Below are 26,453 nucleotides of genomic sequence, written 5' to 3' on the forward strand. Positions count from 1 at the left end.
GATGTAGAATGGCTGAATGGATTTTAAAAATGAGGTCCAACTACAAGGTGCTTCTTCAGGAGACTCTTTTTAGATGCAAGGAAAGTTAAGGGATGGGAAAAAAGTTCATGCAAATGTTAACTTCAAAAGAACAGAGGTGGCTATACTTCTATTAGACAAAATATATGTTAGTTGTTATAAGAGACAAAGACTTTATATAATGGTAAACAGATCACCCCACCAGGAAGATACAATAGTTATAAATATCTATTCACTTAACAGTGGAGCATTAAAATATATGAAGCAAACATTGTAGTATTGAAGGGAGAAATGGAAAGTAACACAATAATCATAAGAGATTTTAATATCTCATTCTTAATAATGTATGGATCAACCAGATCAAAGATCAATAAGAAAACAGGATTTGAAAAACATAGAACTGACCTTATAGATATATACAGAATACTCTATACAATAACAGCAAAATACATTCTTCTCATGTACACACAAAACATTCTCCAGGCTAGATCATGTGTAGACCACAGAACAAGTCCTAACAAATGTAAGGACTTGAAATTATACTGAGTACCTTTTCTAAGCACAAAGGTGTGAAATTAGAAACCATTAATAAGAGGAAAAGTGGCGGGGCATGTGGGTGGCTCAGTCAGTAGGGTGTCCAACTTTGGCTCATGATTTCATGGTTTGTGAGTTTGAGACCCACATTGGGCTCTGTGCTAAGAACCTGGAGCCGACTTCAAATTCTATGTCTCTCTCCCTCTTTGCCCCTCCCAGCCCTCACTCTGTCTCTCTCTGTCTCTGTGTCTCAAAAATGAATAAACATTAAAAAAATTTTTTTAACTAAGAGGAAGAGTGGAAAATTCACAAATATGTGCAAATTATACAACACACTTTTGAACAACCAGTGAGTCAAAGAAGAAATCACAAGGGCAATTAGAAAATATGTTCAGACAAATGAAAACACAGTATACCAAAATGTATAAGATGAGGGAAAAGCAATGCTAAGGGGAAAGTAAATAGCAGTAAACACTTTGTTTAAAAAAGAAGGTCTTGGGGCACCTGTGTGGCTCAGTTGGTAAGCGCCGACTTCACCTCAGCTCATGATCCCACGGTTTATGAGTTCGAGCCCTCTGAACTGACAGCTCAGAGTGTGGAACTTGCTTTGGATTCTGTGCCTCCCTCTCTTTCTGCCCCTCCTCAGTGCTTACTTGCTCATTTGCTCTCTTTCTCTCAAAAATAAGTAAACTTAAAAAAAAAGAACAACTTAGGACATCTGGGTGGCTCAGTTGGTTAAGTGCCTGACTTTGGCTCAAGTTTGTGAGTTTGAGCCCCATACCAGGAGGCTTCGGTTCCTCTGTCTCCCTCTCTTTCTCTGTCCCTCCCCCACTTATGCGTGTTCTTTCTTTCTCTCTTTCTCAAAATAAACATAAAAAAAAATAAAAGAAGATCTCAAACCCACAACCTAACTTTATACTTCAAGGAATTAGAAAAAGAAGAATAAACAAAACCACAGATAGCAAAAACAATGAAATAATAAATATTATTTATTTTAGGAGAAATAAACTAAAGAGAGAATAAGAAAAAAAGAATTCTGTTTTTTAAAAGATCAAGAAAATTGTCAAGCCCTTAACCAGACTAAGAAAATCAGCAAGAAGACTCAAATAACAAATACCAGAAATGAAAAAGAAGGCATTACAACTAATTGCAGAGAAACAAAAAGAATAAGAGACTACTATGAACAACTATAATTCAACAAATTGGATAAATCATAAATTTAAAAATCTGAACAGATCTACAACAGGAAGGAGATTGAATCAGTAATCAAAAACTTCCCAGCAAGGAAAAGCCCAGAACCAGATGGTTTTACTAGAGAATTCTACCAAATATTTAAAGAATTAACACCTGTCTTTCTCAAACTCTTGAAAGAATTGAAGAGGGAACACTTGAAAACTCATTTTATGAGGCCAGCATTACCCTGATACCAAAATCAGATAAATATATTACAAGTAAAAAAAACCATAAGCTGATGAATATTGATGTGTAAGGATCCTTAGCAATATACAAGCCAACCAAACTCAACAATACATTTAAAAGATTATGCAACATGGTCGTGTGGGATTTATTCCCAGCATATAAAGATGGTTCCACATTCAAAAACCAATTGGTGTAATACACCATATTAACAGAATGATGGACAAAACCACATGATAATTTCAGTTAAAGCAGAAAAAAACTATTTGATAAAATTCAACATCTTTTGATGATTAAGAGCATTCAGTAGAGTAGCAATACAAAGAACATACTTCAATAAAATAAAGATAGTATGTGAAAAGCCCACAGCTAACATCATACTCCATGGTGAAAGACTGAAATTTTCTCCTAAAGTCAGGAAGAAAGCAAGGATACCCTCTCTCGCCACTTCTCTTTACCACAGTACTGGAAGTACTGGAGCGATTAGGCAAGACAGAGAAACAAAAGGCACCCAAATTTTAAAGGACAGCTTATTCTGCTTGTAAATGACATGATGTTATATGCAGAAGACCCTGAAGATCCCACAGAAAAACTGTTAAAACTAATAAATTAAGGGGCACGTGGGTGGCTCAGTCAGTTGAGCGTCTGACTTTGGCTCGGGTCATGATCTCGCTGTCTGTGGGTTTGGGCCCCTATCGGGCTCTGTGCTGACAACTCAGAGCCTGGAGCCTCCTTCAGATTCTGCGTCTTCTCTCTCTGCCCCTCCCCCACTTGCTCACATACGCTCTCTCTCTCTCTCTCTCTCTCTCTCTCTCAAAAATAAATAAGCAAACATTTTTAAAAAACTAATAATTCAGTAAAGTTACAGGATACAAAATAAATATTCAAATATCAATTGTGTTTTATACACTAACAGTGAGCAGTTCTACAAAGAGATTTTTTTATAAAGCCCATTTACAATAGTATCAAAAAGAATTGGGCCATCTGAGTGGCTCAGTCCCTTAAGCATCTGACTTCAACTCAGGTTATGATCTCATGGTTCATGGGTTCAAGCCCTGAATCGGGTTCTGTGCTGACAGCTCAGAGCCAGGAGCCTGTTTCAGATTCTATGTCTCCCTCTCTCTCTCTCTGCTTTTTCCCTACTTGTGCTCTGTCTCTCTTTGTCTCAAAAATAAATAAACTATTAAAAGAATAAAATGTTGAGGAATAAACATACTCAAAGATATGAAAGGCTTGTATACTGGAAGCTACAAAACATTACTGAAAGAAATTAAACATGACACAAATACATAAAAGGTATTCCATGTTGAGGGACTGGAAGATTTAATATTGTTAAAATGTCCATACTATCCCAAATAGCCCATAGATACAGTGCAGTCCTATTAAAATCCAAGTGGCATTTTTCTTTTGCAAAAATAGATTTTTTTTAAAGTCCTAAAATTCATATAGAATCTCAGAAGACCCCCAATACTCAACAATCTTGAAAAGAAAAACCAAACTGGAGGCTTCACCGTTCCTGATTTCAAAACCTACTATAAAGATAGTCATTAAGCCACTTTGGTATTTGTATAAAGCCAGACACAGAGAGAGACCCACAGAACAGAACAGCAAGGAAGTGGCAAAAAGATACCCATAATGTCATTACTTACATAAAGTTGTAAAAACACTCAAAACAATACACACATATGAAGTAAAAGTGTTAAAACTAGACAGAAAGGGACACCTGCATGGCTCAGTTGGTTGAGTGTCTGACTCTTGATTTAAGCTCAGGTCATGATCTCATGGGTCCTGAGATTAAGCCCCATATTGGGCTCGGAACTGACAGCTCAGAGCTTGCTGGAGATTCATTCTCACTCTCTCTCTCTCTCTCTCTCTCTCTCTCTCTCTCTCTCTTTCTGTGTGTGTGTGTGTGTCTGTCTGTCTGTCTGTCTGTCTGTCTCTGTCTCTCAAAAATAAATTTAAAAAAAGAGAGAGAGAGAGAGGACACCCATTGTTGGGGGAATGGTAACTCCTGGGAAGGGGAAGAGGAAATGAGACAGGAGAGGGCATTTCAACTATAACTGAAACATTTCTACTTCTCTAAAACATCAACTAGAAACATCATTAAAATGTTAGCATTATAAAATCATGGCAGTGGATGCACTGTTGATATTATAATAATTCTCTATGTTCTATACATACTTTTATAATTAGACTTTTTAAAAATGAAAATATAGTGTTAGCAAAATACTGAAAATTAAATGATCATATTCATAATAAAAGAATAATTTCCTGCCACAGGGTCCTATTTCCAAAATGGCAGTTGTAGTTCATGAAAAAATAATCATTTTTAACCAGGCTTAGAGTGCTTAATATTTATTCCTCTCATACTCTGCAGTATTTTTTCCCCTTTATTTATGTCTTTATGCACTGCACTCATTGTTTGACTATACTGGTCTTTCATATTCTTTATTCAGAATGTGTACTTTTCATTTTCTCACCCTTGGGACAGAAGAAGACAGCAGTTCAGAAAGGCATCTAAACTCCACTGACCACAAAGCCTGCTGGAAACTATTAGCTAATATGCTCTTTACATCTGAGAAATTTCCATTTGTGCCAGATTGGGTCATTTTGTGGGGCAGGTTCATTCCCAAGTTTATGATTGCTTCTTCAGTAAGGATGTGTTTTTTAAAAAAATAATATGCACCTATTCCCTGGCACAGAGCAGTTTTCCAAAGGATGTCCATGCTGGCACCCCAGCTGGCAGTGGCAGCAGGGATAAAATGGTGATTAATTAGATTAGTAGTTTAAAAACATTTTTAGTCAAAGCAAATCATTGATGTAATTAGTAAAACTCTTAACTGAATTTACCAAGAATATGAGATGCATATGCTAGTAGAATGTCCTCCGGACACTGACACATTTGATACATTCCTAATTTGCCCTTTGGAATGATGTTTACTATGGAGCCTTAATTTTTAGAATGAATTTTAGAATTCAACAAGAAATTTTTTGGAGGTATTTTTTTGAATGTGATGAGTTTTTAGAGAAATTCAATCTCTTCCATTAAGTTCATTTATACTTTTCTGAAGATTGAATTTAAAGAGCAATTTGATGCTCAACATTCTTTTTGAGTCTCTTTATGAGCTTTTAAAGTTCTACTTTTAAGACCTCAAACCAGGAAGTTCTGTTCTCCATCAATAAAAGAACCTGGATTTCTTGAAGCTTATGTGAGACTCCGAACTCCATATCTACCGCTCTCTAGTGAATTATAAATCCAGCCAAGTGTGTTCTCTTGTCGCAAGTAGAAACTGATTCCATGAAATCAGGTAGTGAAATGGCATCAGGATAACACTTGAAAGAGCTGCCAAGCATGCTGGAGCCATTGTATTTGATGCTGTCTTAAGTTATAATAATAACTAAAATATGCATCATAACAATAAAAATTTACTGTATGTATCTGAAGTTATCTGTATATGTCTAAGATTTAAAAATTTTTAAAAATGAATAAGAATATACCATAGTGGGCAAACGACTTCCCAGTGCACTTGAATGCAGATGTTCTCGTTATTTATGGAACTTGAATATTATCATTACTTTCCTTCCACTAGGAAGACTTGAAATATTGAAGTCACCAAGGGCCTTTCAAACTTAAACACCATATAAACAATGCGATTCTCTTTTTCTCTGTGTTTTCTTTTAATAAAGGGCATCTGTACATTTTTTTTTCACTTTTTGCTACTTGAGTGTTTAAAGTTCATTTCAGAACTCAAAAGCCTTGTAGAAAATATAGAAATTAATCACATAACTTTGATGCATAAAATGTAAAAGGAACAAAAAAATATAGGAAAATCTATTTGGTTTCCTTTTGCATTCTTTTCAGAGGCCTGACAAATGGTCTTGTCATAGCATTTTAAATAGAATTTCACTTGCCACCAACTAAAATCAACAATTCAATAACAGAATGTTTAAATTCTCTCCTGTTCTTTGCTATAAACTGTCTAGAAGAAATGACATTCTGGACTTTCTGAGCATCATCAATTTATCTTGTAGTTCTATGGTTTGCCGCAGATGGTTTGGAAACTTCAACATAGCCACATGAGAATGATGTTTCTAGCAGTATATGATTACTGTGGAGCCTTCTGCAGTTGAATTCTTATGCAAAAATCATTTGGAAGTGCTGCTCTGGCCATTAATCAGGACATAATGCTTAGTGTAATCCAGTCTGGAAAGTGTTGCATAACTCTAGTGGAAGTTGGATTCTCCATACTCTGGCAAGCTCAAGACCAAAAGAGGGAGCCATGAGGGCTTGAGCACTTTGAAGCCCTTTAGAACATTGTCAGTTGACCTGCCTGCTTTTGGGTAGGTCAGTTGAAGAGCTACTGAAATTTATATGAGACTTTAGGTTTTTTGTTGTTTTTTTTTTTTTAAGTAGGCTACACACCCAGCATGGAGCCTAATGTGGGGCTTGAACTCATGACCCTGAGATCAAAACCTGGGCTGAGATCAAGAGCTGGATGCTTAACCAGCTAAGCCACCAAGGCGCCCCCAAGAGACTTTAGAATTTTTTATGAAATTCTTTTGGACCTTTTCAGCCTGATTGGGAGATACAGTCTGTAGCCCATAAGCTTCAGTGCTTGAAAAATGCCCTTCTTGCCAGTGTTGTCTTTTTCACATACCTAGTAGCCATTGATAGTCTGTGAGCCCTCTCTCTAAGGTAACGAGAGCATGGTAAGAATTTTAAGGTAATGAGAGAAAAGTTCCACTTAGCAGGTCTTCCAGAGAGGATTGCTAACAGGCAAGATCACCACCTCCCTGCTGCATTTCAGAGTTCTGGATTTATGGACTACGTGTACTTATTTTTCCATTTCCCAAATATTCATCAGGCCCTTATTACTCTATGCAAAATATAAACAAAAAACATTCCGTATTACAGACATACAACAACTCTCCTCTTCTCCTATTCTACCCAGTAAGTTCATAAATTCCAAAGCTTTAAGGTATTTACAACTCAAGTTAAATATGTTTTTTCATTAAACTTAGATGATGGACTCAAAAACACATTAATTATTTATAAATCTAAAATCATCTTGGTCGTGGGTTCGAGAAAGATGGTAGAGCATAGTAGAAGATACCTGTTGTAGAGGAGACCTCAGTCGTTTAAGGAAAGAAGTGAATTTTAAAAACTTTTTTTAATGTTTTATTTATTTTTGATACAGAGAGACAGAGCATGAGAGGGGGAGGGGCAGAGAGAGAGGGAGACACAGAATCGGAAGCAGGCTCCAGGCTCTGAGCCAGCTGTCAGCACAGAGCCCGACGCGGGGCTCGAACCCACGAACGTGAGATCTGACCTGAGCCGAAGCCGGAGGCTTAACCAACTGAGCCACCAGGCGCCCTGGAAGTGAATTTTAGAAAAGATAATTATTTGAGGAGAAAAGACAAACTGTTCACATATATGAAATCATTAGAGTAGTTTGACAAAAATTTATCTTTGTGAGAATTTTACTGATTATCAAGAAAATAATCCAGCTAAACTAAAAATTTATAGGAATTAACAAAATAAATCTTAAATAAAGTTCTATCATGTCTCTTAAAGTATTCAGATGTTACTACAGATTGGTGATCATCGAGTTGTGAGGACTGCTGCTGAAGAAGTAGTGTGGAGCAGTGTTTCTCAAATTACAGTGTGCATGACAATCACGTGATGTTGAGATGTTAAGGAACAGATTTATTGGCCCCATTCACAGAGGTGCTGATGCTACTGATTCTGAAGACCATATTTTGAGTAGCTCTTATGTAGAGAACTTGGCCATATCCTGAAGATTAAAGTGCAGGAGAATAAGATGAAAATGTACGATAAGAGACAAAATCAAGTGATGGCCTGGCATTCACTTTATCCTCCCAACTCTTAGAAATGATGGAGAAATTTTAACAAATATGTAATACTAATAAACAGGGGAGCAGTTGATGACCCACAAGTTACAAGAACGGCTTCAAATGGCAGGTCGTGGGATATTTTTGAAGGAAAATAATCACAGCCCAGAAAGCTTGCAAGACAGGACTACTGCAAAAGGTAAAAGTAACACTGGAGTGGATTAATGGAGCAGGAGGTACCTGCCAGCAAGACAGCCTGTTGCACTATGACAATTCACAGAAGCCACCTAAAGGGCTAGGCTGTCATGCACTCCTTATCTGTAGCCTTCACACAAGAGACAACCAAAATGTCATGTTTCTAGCAGGAAGGAGGGAGGAAGATATGGAGGAGGAGTGAGCATCAAATGGCTATTAATTCCCAGTCATTCTGGGGGTGCTCCAATGCCCAGAATGCAGTTTATTGGCAACCCCACCTGGGAACACATCCTGACCCTCCCCACAAGTCCTGAAGGGGGCTGTGGTAAAAAGCATTCATGAATCCCAAATTCCAGAGAGAGCAAACAAAGTTCCTAGATATTCATGGAAAACCTACACCATAAGAAAAGATGAACTAAATGCAACAAAACAGAAGATGCATTACCTAAGACAAGCAAGTGTTTTTAAAAAGGGGGGGGTGGGGGCACCTGCGTGACTCAGTCAGTTAAGTGTCCGGCTTCGGCTCAGGTCATGATCTCACAGTTTGTGGGTTCGAGCCCCGCGTTGGGCTCTGTGCTGACAGCTGAGAGCCTGGAGCCTGCTTCAGATTCTCTGTCTCCCTCTCTCTGACCCTCCCCTGATCATGCTGTCTCTCAAAAATAAATTAGAAATTTTTTTAATAAAAAATAATAAATAAAAAGGGTGGTGATAATGTCCTAAGAATAATAAAAGAAACTATCAAATCCTTGAAATAGAAATAAATTGGTATGTTTTTAAAAGAGGGAACTCAGAGGAAAAAAATGAGTAAGAGACTGAATAGGAAATACAGCTGAATAGCAAGTAATGACTTCAAAGATTGAGCCAAATAATTCTCGTAGGATAAAGTACACAAGGACAGAGTAGTAGAAAGTAAGAAGGTGGGGGTTTGTTTTTGTTTTTGTTTCTCCTTTTTAATACAAGAGATCAGAAAGCATGTCAGAGCAGATGATGGAGTAGGAAGTGCCAGGAATTCATCCCTTTACGTAGACAGAAATTTTACTGACAGACTCTGTCTGATGTAACTGTTCTGGGAACTCTGCAGTCTGTTTGAAGGCTTACAGCTTTGGGGGGAAGGCTTCTCCAGTAAATTGTTCATCTCAGCTATTACCATGGTAGAGACTACCCATCACCAATCCCCTAGACCCATGGTGGAGAGCTGTACCTGCATTTCTAGACAGGCTTGCAGTGGCTGGGGGTGGACAGTGCTTGAGGTTTGGTCCAGTATCAAAAGATAATATGCACATAGGAAGCAGCCTTGTGGGGCAACTGGGTGGCTCAGTTAAGTATCTGACTCTTGATTTTGGCTCAAGTCATGATCTCATGGTTTGTGAATTGGAGCCACATTAGACTCCATGCTGACAGTGTGGAGCCTGCTTGAAATATTCCTTCTCTCTCTCTCTCTCTCTCAAAATAAATAAACTTAAAAAAATTTTTTAATTCTTATAAATTAATCATGAGAGATTGGTCATGAAAAACTTAATAAAAGAATTGGAAGATAAATTTGAACAGTTCTTTTAAAATCTAGAGTAAAAAGATCAAGAGACAAAAAATAAGAAAAGACAGCAAAGTGTCCAGGAAGATCAATATCCAGAAACAATGGAGTTCTCATAGAAAACAGATTAAAAAAATGGATAGGAAATTATCAAAGAAACAATCCAATAGAACCTTCCTGATTTAAGGTCCACTGAGTGCCCAGCGCAATGAATAGAAGTAAATCCATACCAAAACCTATCAGTGTAAAATATCAAAGAGGATTTCCAAAAGCCTCCAGGGAGTAAAAATAGGACTTCCATAATGGATGAAGACTTATGGGAGCCTGGGACCTCTCAGAAACAGCACTGGAGGAAGGTGGAAGACAGTTGAACCACACCTTCAGAATTTTGTTGGAAAATTACAAGATTTCTATACTCAGCCAAACTGTTCATCAAGTGTGAGAATAAAATAAAGGTATTTCCAGACATGCAAGGTCTCAAGTACTTTATCTCTTCATGTACTTTTTCCCACATAAGAAGAATGAACCAAGAAAGAAAAAGATACAGGGATCAGGAGAGAAGTGAAGGAAATCCCCAGGACACAGACCAAGATGATAACTGTACAGAGGGAATAAAAAGCAATCTTCTTGGATTGGAACAGGTCAGAGGGTTCTAGGAAAAATTTATTTAAGATGAAAGTGGTGGCATATCTGATGTATTTGAATGTATCGCAAGGAGATTATGCAGTTAGTTGGGTGGGAGTTTGGGGAAAAGTAAACTTATAGTCTTTTGGAATGCAGTTAATATGCAAATACTCAAACTGAGTCACCAATAGACACAGGCATAGATACCATTGCTGCAGTATTTATAGTAATAAACTATAGCAGTAATAGTAACAGTAATACTCAACAGTAATAGTGAGAAATTAGAAATAACCTAGATGCCTATAAATAGAGGCTTTGTTAGAGAACACACATTTTAAAAAAATGTCTTAATGTTTATTTATTTTTGAGAGAGAGACAGAGAATGAGCGAGGGAGGGGCAGAGAGCGAGGGAGACACAATCTGAATGAAACAGGCTCCAGAGTTGGAGCTGTCAGAGCCTGATGCAGGGCTTGAACTCAGGAACCATGACATCATGACCTGAGCTGAAGTTGGATGTTTAACCTGAGCCACCCAGGTGCCCCTAGAACACATATTTTTTAGTATGAGGCAGCATGTAAAAAAAAAAATGAGGGACAACTTTATGTTCTCTGCTGTAGTTCCATCTGTGTTTCAAAAAGCACAAGCTGAATTTCTAGATTTATAATTATATATGAATGTAGCTAGGAAAAGCCCTAATGGCATACATTTTCAAACTTTCATTTTATTGATCTCTAGCTGTTCGTTAATTCATGTAACATCTATTTCTTGAGGATATGTGTAAGGAGTCATTTCCTGCCTGCTAGGAATGGAGTACTGTAAGCCACTGGCCTCATGTACCCGCTGAACATTTGTTATGTGGCTGGTGCAACTGAGGAAAGGAATTTTGAGTTTTGTTTCATTTAAATTAAATTGCCATATGTGACTGAATGCTACCATATTGGTCAGTACATTTAAATAGGATGGTCAGGATGTCGTCACATAAAGTAGCATTTGAGCTGAGATCTATATGAAATGAAGGAGCTAGCTAGCCATGAGTTCCAGGCAGAATGAAAACAGGACCTGGCCTGGAGCTGTTAGAGGCCTGTAGGGCTGGAGCAGGATGAACAACAGAAAGAGTGCAAGGAGATGAAGCTAGAAACACAGAAGGGGCTTGGTCGTGGGAGGTCTCTGTGGCCTGTGTAAGACTTTGCTTGTTCTCTGAGGGGGGAAGCCATTGCAAAGCTTTGTACAGACATGTGAAGTGGTCTGAATTTTTAAAGGGTTGCTGGAACTGTTGTGATGATGAACAGAGCGGCGGGGGGGGGGGGGGGGGGGGGGGGGGGGGGGGGGGGGGGGGGGGGGGGGGGGGGGGGGGGGGGGGGGGGGGGGGGCAGAAGCAAGGAGAAAGTGAGAAGACTCTTAGGGTAGCCCAGGCTGGAGGTGATGGTGAATTAGGGGGCAGTGATGTGCACCTAGAGAAGTTGTCAGATGAATTGACAGTATTTACTGCTGGATTAGGTAAGGGAATGAGAAAGGGGGGAATCAAGGATGGCCTTCAAAGGCTTTGGCCTGAGCAAATGAGATTGGCGGGACTGGGGAAAAGAATATTTGGGGAAGGAATTCAAGAGTTCTGTTTTGAGCATGATAAATTGGAGGTGCCTGTAGATAGTTATGCCAAAGTCTTGACAATAAGCAATGTTAAAATGAGACTAAAAGATTTCTTCCTAGAGAATGTCGTAAAAGAGTTCACAGATGATGCTAGGGTAGCCCCCTTTATGTGAGGGACAAAGCAGGTGACCTGTCTATTTTCGGCATGAAGATTTTCTAAGATTGGGATAATGTTTCTTATTCATTCCGTAGAATGGCCCCTGAAAAGATAAGGTTCCTGTCGCAAGTCTGTGTACCACTCGTAACTCTGCCAGATACTGAACCACTGGTGGAGGCACTGCTCACCTACCACGGCCATGAACCTCAGGAAGTGCTCTGGCCTGAATTCTTTGAGGCTGTGAATGAGGCTTTTTTGCTGTAAGTGATGCCATTTACTCTTTCATCCAGCTTTTTTTCCCCTTTTCTTAGATACTTCAGCATATTGGAAATGCAGTTTTCAAGCTTTGGTTCCAGCATCACTTTATGCTCTTAAAGATTATTGAGGATCCTAGTGTGCTCTTTTTTTTTAATGTATGTTGTATTTATCAATATTTTATCATATTTGAAAATAAAACATGTTTTAAAAATATTTACTTCATTGTCAAATAATAAATTGATTACATGTTCACATAAATAGCATATTTTTATGAAAAAGTGATTTTTTTCTAAGAAAATAATGTATATCAGAAGCAGCATTATTTTACATTTTTGTAAATCTCTTTATTGTCTGATGGAAGACAGCTCGGCTGTCATGTATGCGTCTGTGTGCAGCCTGTACAGCCTGGTATGTTGTTTCTGTTGAAGTGTAGAAAATTCAGCCTCATAGAGATATATTGGAAAAGAAAGGAATATTGCAATAGCCATCTCAGATAATTGTGGATTTTCAAAATTTGAAAATGGTAGTGTTTTAAGGTTAGCTGCTCTGCAGAACCTGAAACTATAACAATAAGCTTTCCATGCTGTTACCCTAAAACCCATTGGATGTCTGTGGTATACTTTAATAACTCTTTTACCCAAGCAGGATTTTGTAGCTTTATGCATGGTCCATTTGGAAAATACTGATTTATTAAGTTAGGTAGACCTTTTCAACCTTGACATATTTCATTTTAAAGCAGCAAAACTTATATTCATTCTTGTCGGCTCCAAACCCGTCAGAAACGTCTTCAGGTTTGGGGACCTGTAAAGCTCCCATTGGCAGGGATGATATTCCAGGCTTCAAGTTCTACTTAAAAATTCAAATTTATCATTGGCTACAAAATACTGTCATTTGTTTTCCTTCCAGTACAAGAGTCATTTCACTCATTTTTGAGAAAGTGTGTGCCAAATACTCAATTCTGAGTAACCACAGTTTGCCATTCTTCCAAGTAAATTTCCGTGACAGAAAGGTAGCGAGTTGGTCCTGCAGCTCTTCCTCTTCCTCAGGACCACCATCCCGATTTGTCAGGCAGCAGAAGGGCGTTATGCATGCTTTCCTTTTCACCACACACAGTATTTTTTTATAAGAAGTATTCGCTAGTGTAAAATTTAGTAAAATTAGTATTTTATTCTGCTTCACCAAACACATTTTTGGGTGAAACTGGCAGTGTTGCTGTATGCAGCGGTGAAGAACACAGTGACTGTTTCTCTGCTTGGCTCGTGCTGGGCGCGGTGGTTTTGCTCCCTGGCGCTGCTGCCCCCCGAGTGCAAACATCAACACGGCCGTCCCAGGAAAACCGCGAGCTTCAGAACAGTTATTCACCACCCTGATATTTCTCTACCATGTGGGCGTCCTGTCCCGTTCTCCTAACAGAACTCCTGTTGAGACCTGTTGGTGTTGATACCAGATGAATACCAGCAACACAGCCAGTTCAGCCATCTCGAGAGATTCAGTTTTAAGGCAGCAGTATAATTCTCTTGATGAAATATTAATGTATTACATCTGTTTGAATTATTTAATTCCTTTTTGCTTAGACTTTGAATGATTGGTCTCAAATTGATGCCACAGTTAGCTAGCACTACAATAGTATTTGAAAACATTCTATTGAATATGGCACAGTAAGTTAAATTACTAGCATCTATGAAGTCAGGGGAAAAATAGCTTTCCTCATATTTGCTTTCATTTATAGTTTAGTCCAGTTCCTTTGGAGTAGGTGTCTCCCTGTCATGAGTCAAAAGAAATATCTGATGTATTGGTTTCATCTTTCCACAAACAGCTACAGATGAGAAAGCAAACCTTTTAATTCTCCCTCATAACATCAATGATTCATTTTTAAATGTAAGAAAATATAAGTGAATTTTATTTTTAATAAGACACCAAATTATAAGAAAATCTAAAAATGTTATATATTTCTGAAAAATATCTAAGTATATTTATATCTAACATAATTTAGATAAAATTTAGAAGAGTTTTCAAGTATTATCACAAAATTATACAATAAAGTGTACTTGCTTCCTGTTATGTTTCTATGTAGGCACAAAAGGAAATATTTGTTTATTTATTTACTTATTTACTTACATCCCCCATTCAGTATTTATTAAAATATAATTGAAATATAACATTGTGTAAATTCAAGATATACAAGTTAATTTGATATGCTTTTTATGTTGTAAAATGATTACCACCATAGCGAGCTAACATATTCATCATGTCACATAATCACCATTTCTTTCTTTTTGGTGGCAAGAACATTTAAGATCTGCTGTCTTAGCAACTTTCAATATTTTATCAACTAAAATGGTCTCAACTACAATCACCATAATGTACATTAGATCCTCAGAATTTATTCATCTTCTAACTGGAAGTTTATACTCTTTGACCAACACCTCCCCATTTCACCACACCCTAGTTCCTGGTAATTATCTTTCTAGTCTCTGTTTCTATGAGTTCAGCTCTTTTAGATTCTGCATAAACTGAAGTACAGTATTTGTGTTTCTCTGTCTTATTTCACTTAACATAATGCCCTCAGGTCCATCCATGTCACAGAATACAAGATTTCTATCTTTCTCATAGCTGAATAATATAAAACTATATAAATATACCACATTTTCTTTATTCATTTATCTACTGATAGACACTTAGGTTGTTTCCATGTCTTGATTAATGTGAATGCTGCAGTGCACATGGGAGTACAGATGTCTTTTTGACATCGTATTTTCATTTCTTTTGGATATATTCCCACTAATGGGATTGCTGGATCATAGAGTCATTTTAATTTTAATTTTTGAGGTATTTCTGTACTGTTTCCATATTAGCTGCACCAATATACAGCCCCACCAGTTGTGCACAAGGGCTCCCTTTTCTTCACATCCTAACCAGCACATTGTTATTTGCTGTTTTTCTGATTGTAGCCATTTGGATAGGTGTGAGGTGATGTCTCATTGTGGTTTGATTTGTATTTCCCTGATGATTAGTGATGTTGAGCATCTTTTCATGTGTCTGTTGGCCACCTATATGTCTTTTTTTGAAAACTGTTTATTCAGGTCATTTTTTAATCAGACTATTTGTGGGTGGTTGTTGTTGTCTTTTCATGTTGAGTTGTAGAAATTCTTTATGTATTCTGGATATTAGCCCCTTATCACATATATCACTTGCAAGTATCTTCTATTCAGCACATCGTATTTTCATTTAGCTGCGCAAAAGCTTTTTATTTGATGTAGTCTCAATAGCTTATTTTTGCTTTTATTTTTCTGCCCAAGGGGACACATCCATAAAAATGTGGCTAAGGCTGATGTCCAGGAGATGACTACCTATGTTTTCAGAGTTTTGTGGGTTTAGGTCTCATAGTTAGATCTTTAATCCATTTTGAGTTTATTTTTATGTATGGTTTAAGAAAGTGGTTCAGTTTCATTCTTTTGCATGTAGCTGTTCAGTTTTCCCAGCACTATTTATTGAAGGGACTGTCTTGTTGTATATTCTTGTCTCCTTTGTCATATTACTGGGCCATATAAGCATGGGCTTATTTCTGGGCTCTCTATTCTGTTCCATTGATCTATGTGTCTGTTTTTGTGCCATACTAGTACCATAGTGCTTTGATTACTACAGTAATAGTATATCTTGAAATCTGGGATTGTGATACCTCTAAACTTTGGTGTTGTTCCTCATCATTTCTTTGGCTATTCAGGTTCTTTTGTGGTTCCATACTAATTTTCATATTATTTTTCTCGTTCTTTCCCAACTTCGTTTATTGAAGAGACTGTCCTTTCTCCATTTTATATTTTTGGCTCCTTTGTCATAAAATGCATATATGCATAGATTTATTTTTCAGCTCTCTGTTCTATACATTAATCTATATGCCTGTTTTTATGCTAATACTATACTGTTTAAATTACTATAGCTTTCTAAAATAGTTTGAAATCAGGGAGCATGATGTATTCAGCTTTGCTTTTTCTCAAGATGGCTTTAGCTATTCGGGGACTTTTGGAATTCCATATAAATTTTAGGATTGTTTGTTCTGTTTCTGTAAACTGCCATTGGAATTTTGATAGTTGATTGAATTGAATTTATAGATTGCTTTGGATATATTGGACATTTTAACAGTATTCTTTTTTTATATAATTTTTTTCCTGTTTTTTATTTATTTTTGAGAGACAGCACAAGCGGGGGAGAGTCAGAGAGAGAGGGAGACACAGAATCCAAAACAGGCTCCAGGTTCTGAGCTAGCTGTCAGCACAGAGCCCAACGTGGGGCCCAAACCCACAAACCACAAGATCATGACCTGAGCTGAAGCCAGATGCTCAACCAACTGAGCCACCCAGATGCCCCAATAGTATTAATTCTTGTTAGGCTTTTGTAGATATTCTTTATAAATTTAAAAAATTGTCCTCTATTCCTAGTTTACTGAGTTTTTGTATTGAATTGGTTTAGATTTTAGCAAAACTTTTTTGGTATTTATTAATAGGATCACATGATTTGTCCTTTTTTAGCCTGTTGATGTGATTGATTATATTAATTCATTATCAAAAGTTAAACCAGCCGTACATACCTATGACAAATTCTACTTGGTTGTGATGCATAATTCTTTTCTACACTGTTTGATTCAGTTTGCTAATATTTAGTTGAGGATTTTTGTTTCTATGTCTAAATTTATCAAATTTATCCCCATAGAGTTGTTCAGATTTCCTTTATTATCCTCTTAATGCCTATAGGATCTCTCATGTCTTCTCTTTCATGTCTGACATTAGTGATTTATGTTCCTCTCTTTTTTTTTCTTTCAAGTTAGTCTGGATAGAGACTTTGTATTGATCTATTCCAAGAACCAGCTTTACTTTTCATTGATTTTCTCTATTGATTTCCTGTTTTCCGTTTTACTGACTTCTGTTTTAATTCTTCTTATTTCTTTTCTTCTGTTTACTTTGGATTTAATTTGTTCTTCTCTATCTATATACCTGTCTGAGGTAGAAACTTAGGTTATGATCATAGATATTGCTTATTTTCTGAGTATGCATTTAGTTACTTTTTTTGCATCCCACAAATTTTGATGAATTGTGTTTTCATTTTCATTTTGTCCAAAATAATTTTAGATTTCTCTTGAGGTTTCTTACTTGAACCGTGTTTTACTTAGAAGTATGTTATTGAATCTTTACATAATTTGGGATTTTCAAGTTATGTTTCTGTTACTGATTTTTAGTTTATAATTCCTTTGTGGTCTCAGAGCATACACTGTATGATTTCTATTCATTTAATTTTGTGGAAGAGTGCTTTAAAGCCCAGAATGTGGTGTATACTGGTGAATGTTCCATGTGAACTTAAGGATGTGTGTTCTGCTGTGGTTGGATGAAGTAGACTACAAATGGTAATATATATAGTTGATTGATGGTTTTGTTGAGTTTAGCTACGTCCTTACAGATTTTCTGTCAACTGGATCAGTCCATTTCTGATGAAGGGATGTTGACGTCTTCAGTGTGATAGTAGATTCATCTCTTTGCAATTCTGTTATTTTTCCCTCATATAATTTTACACTCCATTATTAGGCATATATATAAGTTAAAGATATATCTTCTTGGAGAATTTATGCCTTTATCAATATGTAATGAATTTCTATATTCCTGATAACTTTGCTTGCTTTGAAGCTGGCTCTAAAATTAATATAACTACTCCTTCTTTTGATCAGTGTTAGCATTGTATATTTTCCTCCATCCATTAGTTTTAATCTGTATGTTTCTTTATATTTAAAGCTGGTTTCTGTAGACAAGGTGTATATGTAGTTGGGTCTTGTTTTTTGATTCATTCTGTAAGTCTATATCTTTTAATTGGTGCAGTTAGACTCCTGGGGTTCAGCATAATTTTTGACATAGTTGGGTTAATATCTACTATATTCCATACTGCTTTATATTTGCTGCCTTTGTTATTTGTTCCTCTTTTTCTCTTCCACTTTTTTACTGCCTTTTGTGTTTGCAGTATACATTTTTAGCTAATCCAAATCCACTTTCATATAGCACTGCACCACTTCACAGATAGTGTGAGCACCTTTCAATAATAAAATAATCCTTTTTATGTCTCTTGTATCATTGTCATACATTTCACTTATGCATAAGCATACATAAATGCATACACACATAAATTCAGTACATTGTTCCTATTTATTATTATTTGAACAGTTTGTTTTCTGTTACATCAGTTAAGAATAGGAAAAATAGGGGCACCTGGGTGGCACAGAGTCCAACGCAGGGCTGGAACTCACAGATCACGAGATCATGACCTGAGTCAGATGCTTAACCGACTGAGCCAACCAGGCGCCCCAAATTCTCTTGATTGTCCCTCATTTTTTTTTTTTATAGTTGGTTCTTTTGGAATTAGAGTCCATAGTCCACACATTGCATTTGACTGATAGGTTCAAAAGTCTCTTTTAATCTGTAGGTTTCTAATTTCTCTTTGTTTTTGTTTTACAAAGTATTTGTTGAAATAATATGGTTGCTTTTCCCCACTCTCAGGTTAGAGAGCATTCTGCCATCTCCAGTGTGATAAAGGATGCGAACTCTTCTCCCTCGTAGTCATGCATTCAATTTCTGTGTGCACTTGGGCTTATTTTGTTATTTTCTTTTCTGGTTTTTTTGTTTTTGTTTTGGTTTTGGTTTTTTGTATATTCACACACCAGTACCACTTCGTTTTAATGGTGGAGCCTTTCTAATATACCTAATATACAATCGGGCTAGTTCTCCATTTCTCTTACTTCTCAGGGTTTTTCTGGCAATTTCTGTTTGTTTTATCTTTTAAGTAAACTTTGAAACCAGTGTCCCTAGCTTTAGGAAAGATAGCTAATATTATTTGGGGGAAGCTTATATTAAATATATAGTTTAACTGAAGGACAACTGACATCTTTCTGACCTTAAGGCTTTTGTCTTCCTATCCAACAATACTTATGTCTTTCCTTTTGTTCAGATTTACTTTTCGATCCTAAAAGAGTGTTTTAAATATTTTCTACATATATAGGTTTTAGACATTTTATACTCCTAAGGTTTTATTGCATTTTAGGGGGTTGGGGGATTTCTTTGCTGTAATAAGTGTGTCTTCTTCCCAACTTTAAATTGATTTTTATTATATCATTGTATTTGGGAAATGAACACCTCAGAACCATTGTCATTCTTTCAGTTACCCTAGAGAAAGTAGTTACCAGTGGAGTATTTACTGCTTTTCATATATCTTAAAAATTAGTGTGAGAATGTAAGTTTTAATTTCATTTTACATGAAATGTAAGTTTTAATTTCATTTTACATAATACAGGCATTTGTTAAGGTAATATCTTAGAAAAAGAGATAGAAGGTTAAATTATTTGATGTTGAAAAAGAAGTCATACATAATTCTCATGGTTAAAATATGCAAAGTCTTTTATTCTATCTACTCTAAACCTCTGTCAGAATGTACCCAATAAGTCTGAGTTTCCTTAAGGAGTCTGATCAGTTTTCTTCGTTACTTATGTAAGAGACTGAGTGATAATCAATTTAAAAGATTGTATATTGTGATAAATGTGCTCCACATGTGTGTGCCCTTTGTACCATTTACCTGAGTACATACTTGAGGCTCCAGTGGCTTATCCCACCAGCTTTCATTTTTCACACTCGAAAGCAGTTTTTCAGAGTATTTATTTTTAAGTAAAATGCTCTTTGTCTTTCACAATTGCAGCTCTATTTCTGATTTATTTAGTAATACATTTCATCAAATTATAGGGTCTTAGCAACCTGTACTTTACGCCTTTTTCAGCAAGAATTTAATTAAAGGGAAATGGGAGAGAATGCCTCTAGGTATCCCCTGTGAAACCTCTCAACGCTGTTTCAGAAATTATTGGTGAGGAAGAGACGTGCTCAGAAAATAGCTGCTTTGCTGTTTTCTCCACCCACAGTGCTTAGACGGAAAGCTGAGGGCAGTGGCTTCATGAGTAGGCCTAAACTCTTTTGCTGTTTATTTTACTTCTGATAGCATGTTCTCCCTCAGCAACTAACAAAATTTATTTGGTTTGGAAAATTGTGTCTGCTACTCCATAGGGGACAGACAGTCCAGAAATGCTGGGTGGCCTTCAACTTGTCCAATTCCTATGGCTTCAGCTCAGCAAGTTCCCCAGGCAGTGGCGTAAGGGCTGGAGCCTTTCCATGGACACTTTCCCATGGACTGAGCATCCCAGCCACATGTTGACATGGGGAGACCGATTCAGCCCGTCAGTGCAGATTACCACCCCCACACCCAGCTCTTCTCCCCCTTGCCCCTTCAACAGTTCTCCACATGTGCTGTGTGGTCATTTAGAAATTGCATACTTTCTTTGACCAGTGGACCCTGCCCTGTGTTTAGACTTCCAACTATTTGTCTACCATAGTACACCAATGGAATTTCATCTCTTTTACCATTGGCCGAGTGTCTTTGGCCTTGGCTTCCAAATGCAATCATATTTTCAGAAATGGGCTGCCTGTGTTTTTTTAAACAGCAGATGATTGCCCCTTTCTGTGGTTTAGATAACCTAGAAGAAATTTTTAATTCTTGGTCTAAAAGTCAAACCTAACTTCTCAGGTCTATCCCTGGTATTACCATCATACCCCCTGCACGCGCAGGTTGCAAAAAACCTTTTTGGGAGGGTTGCTGAAATCCTTTCCTAAGTCTGTGGAGTATAAGTAATTAAGTATGACATGACCTCTCAGGTAAATCTAAATCCATTGCTTCATAAATAATTAGAAGTTTGATGACCGGATGGAGAGTTTTTTCCTACATACTAGAATGAATGAGTCGGTTGAACAAATGAAAGGAAGAATGGATGTAGGACTGACCAACCAATTGGCCTCATGGTGCAACTGTGAATGTTAAAGAGGGTGATCAAACAGTTTATAATCTAGACCAAAATCCTTTGGAGAGTTTAAAGGCATGGTGCCTTTTATAACTCTGGTGGGGTGACAGACATAAACCTATCCCAGACACACTGGGGTGTATTTAAGTGGATCTCATGCCTGTAATATGTTTAGCATGATGCCTGGTACCCAGAATAAATGCTCAGTAACTGTTTAAATGTTGCTATTATAATTATATCAGTTTTAATAACATTTTAATAGGTTTTCTCAAGCTTATATCTTTCCCTTCTAGTGGAAATATCACTGAGCTAAGGCCAAATGTAAGCTAAATTCCTGTTGCTAAACTATACAAAAAAGAAATAGATTTTATTCCCTATTAAAAAATTTTTAGGGGTGCCTGGATGGCTCAGTCAGTTAAGTGTCTGACTCTTCATTTCAGCTCAGGTCATGATCTCGAGGTTAGTGAGATTGAGCCCTGTGTCAGGCTCAGTGCTGTTAGTGTGGAGCCTGCTTGGGATTCCCAGTCTCTGTCTCTTTCTCTCTCTGCCCCTCCCCCACTCTCTCACTCAAAAAAAAAAAAAAAAAATGAACATTTAAAAAAACTTTTTAAAATCCTGTTGCTGAAAGAACTAATACTGCCTCCAAAAATACTTACCAAGAAAATGAAATAAATTACAAGAAAGACTGAGTTTTATCCAAGCTTCTAGTTCCTTGCTTTTTCAGCCTAGATCAGAAAACTTGGGCTTTCAGTGTTTTTGAATCATACAGGTGAATATATATGTAAATGAAGAAAGGCTAGTGCAATACTGCGGGAAGGAAGGTAGCAAAGAAGTATGGTAGTAACTAAAACTCTCATTTCTATTTATTTATTATTTGAGACTCCCTGAGAGTCTCCCCCCCCTCTTTTTTTAACATTAATAGGAGAACAAAATTAGTCATTGAAAAAATTTACTTTTCAAATAAAAACCTGCTGATACTGATTCATAATACACAGTCCAATATGTTTGGGTTTGGACATTTCCTTTGCTTGGTGTTGCTGGCTGTTTGATTTGAAAAGTAATCTCTTTGCACGTGTAAGTGTGATGATGGCACAGTCCTCAAATTTGGCGTGCTTCTTAGACCAAGTTTTCATGGGACTACACCTTTGCAAAAGAAGACTTTCTAGTGCCTTGGAATTAAGTAGTTATCCAGAAAAGCTGACCCCAAGTTTTATGAGCTTCTCAGGCAAACTACATGGCCCTGATCTCTTTTTGGTTTGGAAAGGTGAAAACTGCCTGCTTCTTCCTTCCTTTTGCCTCTCTGACATCCCCTACTGACAGGCACTGCCCTCATTAGGAAGTGTTCTTGCAAAGAATTGAATTCCACATTCTATTTTTATTACAGCTATTAAAAAACAGTTGGAGCCAAAATTATATAATAAGCACCTGAACTAATTTCTTTATTATACTGACTCTTTGGAAAATATGGGGCAGACAACAGCCTCAGTATTTAGGAGAAACAAAGTACTGTTTTCTAAATGCCAAGAACCCGTCTCTCCAGAAGACTCTAATGGCAGGAGATGTTGGACACAGCAGACTGCCCTGTCAGGCTTCTCTGCTTTGTGTCAAAAATTGTTACTAAGAGGGGTTACTCAGTCGGTTAAGCCTCCGACTTTGGCTCAGATCATGATCTCACCTTCGTGGGTTTGAGCCCCGCATCGGGCTCTGTGCTGACAGCTCAGAGCCTGGAGCCTGCTTCCGAGTCCCTGTCACCCTCTCTTTCTGCCCCTCCCCCTCTCATGCTCTGTCTCTGTATCAAAAATAAATAAAACATTTAAAAAATTGTTACTAAGACTCTGATGTTCTATGTGAAAGCACTGACTGTGAGCCTCTTCCTCATCTTTTAAATGAGAAAATTATAATGTACTACACATAAGTCCCAAACACCTAATCTCATTTACCTAAAACATAGCTATAATGCAGAAAACTTCCCATGATTATTAGCTAGAAATCTGAGAGAGCCAAGTTTTTAGCTTACCCTGCTTTTCTTTTTTTTTAATTTTTAAAAATTTTTTTTAATTTATTTTTGAGAGACAGAGACAGTATGAGCAGGGGAGGGTCAGAAAGAGAGGGAGATACAGAATCTGAAGCAGGCTCCAGGCTCTGAGCTAGGTGTTTGCACAGAGCCCAACACGGGGCTTGAACCCATAAACCGTGAGATCATGACCTGAGCCAAAGCCACTGAGCCACCCAGGCGCCCCTACCCTGTTTTCCTTGAATCCATTATTTTGATCAGTATCCAGGCTAGGTAGATGGATTAAGCAGAGTAGGAAAAGGACAGTCTTAATGTTTCTATGACTAACACTTGTTCAACAGAATGAAATTTTTCAGTGTCCCTTAAAACATTTTTATCTTTTGTTACTTTATTGGCTTTTTAAATTTCTACAGAAATGTATATTCACTTTATCTAGTCAACAATACAGTACTGATGTATATGCAGAAATTTTTATTATCCCCTCATTATCACCCTCTAGTACTTCTGATAACCATACCTTATAGTCTTATAGACATAGAAATCTGCGTAAGACAGTTTTTCTCTTTTTTTAAGTAGTTTAATAAACAAAAAACAAAAACAGCATCACACCCTACACGTGATTCTGGAGCCTGTTTTTTAACCAATATATCTTGGATAGCCTTCATGTGATATAGATCCAGCTCATTTTTGTAAAATAGGAACATGAATGGATCTTAATTTATTCAGCTGCTTGTCAATGGATACATTCAAATTGTTTTAATTTTTGTTTTTATAGTACTGCTGCAGTGAATATCCTCCCACCGATGCTTTTATTTCTGCCAGGCAGGGTCAGAAAAGTATGGGTATGAAGGCCAGGAAGATTTCTGTTTTACAGTTTATCAGGTGGTATGATATAACCGAAGCAACAAAGCCATTCCCTCTTTCACCTCTGAGAACACATGTCGCTTAAACCTACCTCAGCACTGGATGTTGTCATTTCTTGAAACTTTACTCATGTGTGAGGAAGAAAATGATAACTATGTTAAGTTACCTTTCTTTACTATTAATAAGGTTGAAATCTGCATATTTTATTCGCCTTTTGCATTTCTTCTTTGGTAATTTGCCTTTCCTCCCTGGTTTTATTGAGATATAATTGACATATAATGTAATTTGCCTTTTTTATTTCAAAACCAACCTGGTACACTTTTAGAACATTTTATATATTCTGAATGTGTTGGTCTAGTCAAATTCTGTTATGCAAGTATATTAAGATCGTATTGCTTTGGTGATTTCTCCACCCAGTAATGATTATAAAAAGTTACGTTTCAGGGGTACCTTGGTGGCTCAGTCAGTTAAGTGTCTGGCTTCAGCTCAGGTCATGATTTCATAGTTCATGGGTTCAAGCCCCGCATCGGGCTCTGTGCTGACAGCTCAGAGCCTGGAGCCTGCTTCAGATCTGTATCTCCCTCTGTCTCTGACCCTCCCCTGCTCGCGCTATCTCTCACTGTCTCTCACAAATTAAAAAACAAAGTTATGTTTCTGGTGTTTTGGGGAGCAAAAGAGATTGTTTTGTTCAAATATTAAACCTGGGTCATAAATTTAATCATTCACAGCAAATAATAGTGTGTACTCTGAATCAGGGGTAATAAAAGATAATTGTTAACATACACATTTTTTAAGTTGTGAGAATAGAATGAAAGTATTATGTATTTACTGACTTGAATGTGTAATTTTGAGGATCTTATATAAATTTTTAACTCATATCTTTTATTTCAGATATTTGATGGAACTACCATTTTACACTAGCTTCCTTGTTATATTTGTTCATGTTTACCTAGTGCTCATTCCCAACAGCTCGTACCTCTGTGCTGTCAGGCATCCCTCAGCTTTTCTAATGATGTACATAATTATTTCATGTGGATCCTGAGAAAAGATAACATGTGGTGAATGCAACTCAAAAGACATCCCTGCTGTTTGGGAAGGGAGGACCCATGGAGCAGCCATGTTCCCCTGCACCTCAGAGTTTCCTGCCTCTTGGGGGCTTTCTGACTCCACCGCGCAGGCTACAATACCCTTCTCCCCTGCCCAGTAGTGTTCTACTCTAGAAAGCTGGATGGAAAGCCCTCCTGAGTGTCTACTAATGTGACTAAAACTGGCAGACAGCCTAGAGTTTGAAAAGACTTCCCGAAATACTGAAGGGAGTGAGCACAGGGTCCAGGCATCTGGGCATCTGGCTTGATGGGAAGTCCATCTGCTCACTCCCCTGGGCCCAGGCCCCTCTTCCAAGCAGCACCTCCACTCTCCAGTCTGCAGAGTGGAGAGGCTTGTGGATAATCAATCTTAGGTGGTCAACCAGCTCCAGCATCAGACCTCCTGGGTTCGAATCGTAGCTGTGACTCCTTGTTCTCTCTAACCTCAGTTGCCTTGTCTGTAAAATATGGATAATAATGTACCTGTTTTCTAGGATTAAAATACAAGTAAAATGGTTAGCATGGTTTCAGGCAAGCACTTAATAAATGGCTTTTGAGCCTTTCCTTCTCCTCTGGATCTGGCTTACCAGTCAGCTCTGCTGTCTTGCACACTACACCCCCATGTGGCCTCCTGGTGTTGGCTTCTGTCACAGCTGTCCCTCTGAAGACCTGTCACCAGTAATGGCTGCATTTCCATCCTCTCTCATTGACTGCTCTTGGCTTCTGTCAAAACCATGTCCCTGGGGAGGACACAAAGGGCCTGTTGAGTGCAGTGTGTCTCGTTCCCTCTCCATGTCCTGAGTCTCAGCAGTGCTGGTCAGAGCCAGACCTTCTCTTCCTGGGTGACATTGTTCTCTGCTTGTGTATCTCCTACCTCCTCCATCTGCAACTCCTCTTCATCATCTACCTGTTGTCACTGCTCAGGGCACAGACCTGGGCTCTCTTCTCCCTCCATGGAGACCTGTCTCCCTTGGCATTCTCTCTTGTGTCACTCCATGCTGGTTGACGGTACAGTTCCTTAATATATATCTTCATCCCAAACATCTCCCCAGAACTTTGAACTTGGATAATCAAGGACCTACTTTATCCCTCTTTTTGGGCGCTCCTCAGATATTGTAAATTTGTACACTCCATTAAAAAATAAATTTAAGGGGTGCCTGGGTGGCTCAGTTGGGTAAGTGTCTGACTTAGGCTCAGGTCATGATCTCACGGTTTCTGAGTTGGAGACCACGTTGGGCTCTGTGCTGACAGCTCGGAACCTGGAGCCTGTCTTCAAATTCTGTGCCTCCCTCTCTCTGACCTTCCCCTGCTCACATGGTCTCTCTCTCTCTCTCTCAAAAATAAATAAAACATTTAAAAATTTTGTTTTAAAAAGAAAAGAAAAAAAATTTTTTTAACAGGGCACCTGGGTGGCAGTTAGGCATCCAACTTCAGCTCAGGTCATGATC

General features: G+C 37.7%; 1 protein-coding gene across 1 annotated transcript in view; it reads left to right on the forward strand.

Moving 5' to 3' along the window:
• FANCC (FA complementation group C) overlaps nt 1–26,453 on the forward strand; it is a 265,605-nt gene that overhangs the window by 191,293 nt on the left and 47,859 nt on the right. Inside the window, exon 8 of the mRNA XM_029920949.1 lies at nt 12,011–12,175. Coding sequence (XP_029776809.1) covers nt 12,011–12,175 — 165 coding nt within the window. The remainder of the gene's footprint in view (nt 1–12,010; nt 12,176–26,453) is intronic.

Source organism: Suricata suricatta, chromosome 13 (assembly GCF_006229205.1).
Source record: "Suricata suricatta isolate VVHF042 chromosome 13, meerkat_22Aug2017_6uvM2_HiC, whole genome shotgun sequence".
Taxonomy (NCBI): Eukaryota; Metazoa; Chordata; class Mammalia; order Carnivora; family Herpestidae; genus Suricata; species Suricata suricatta.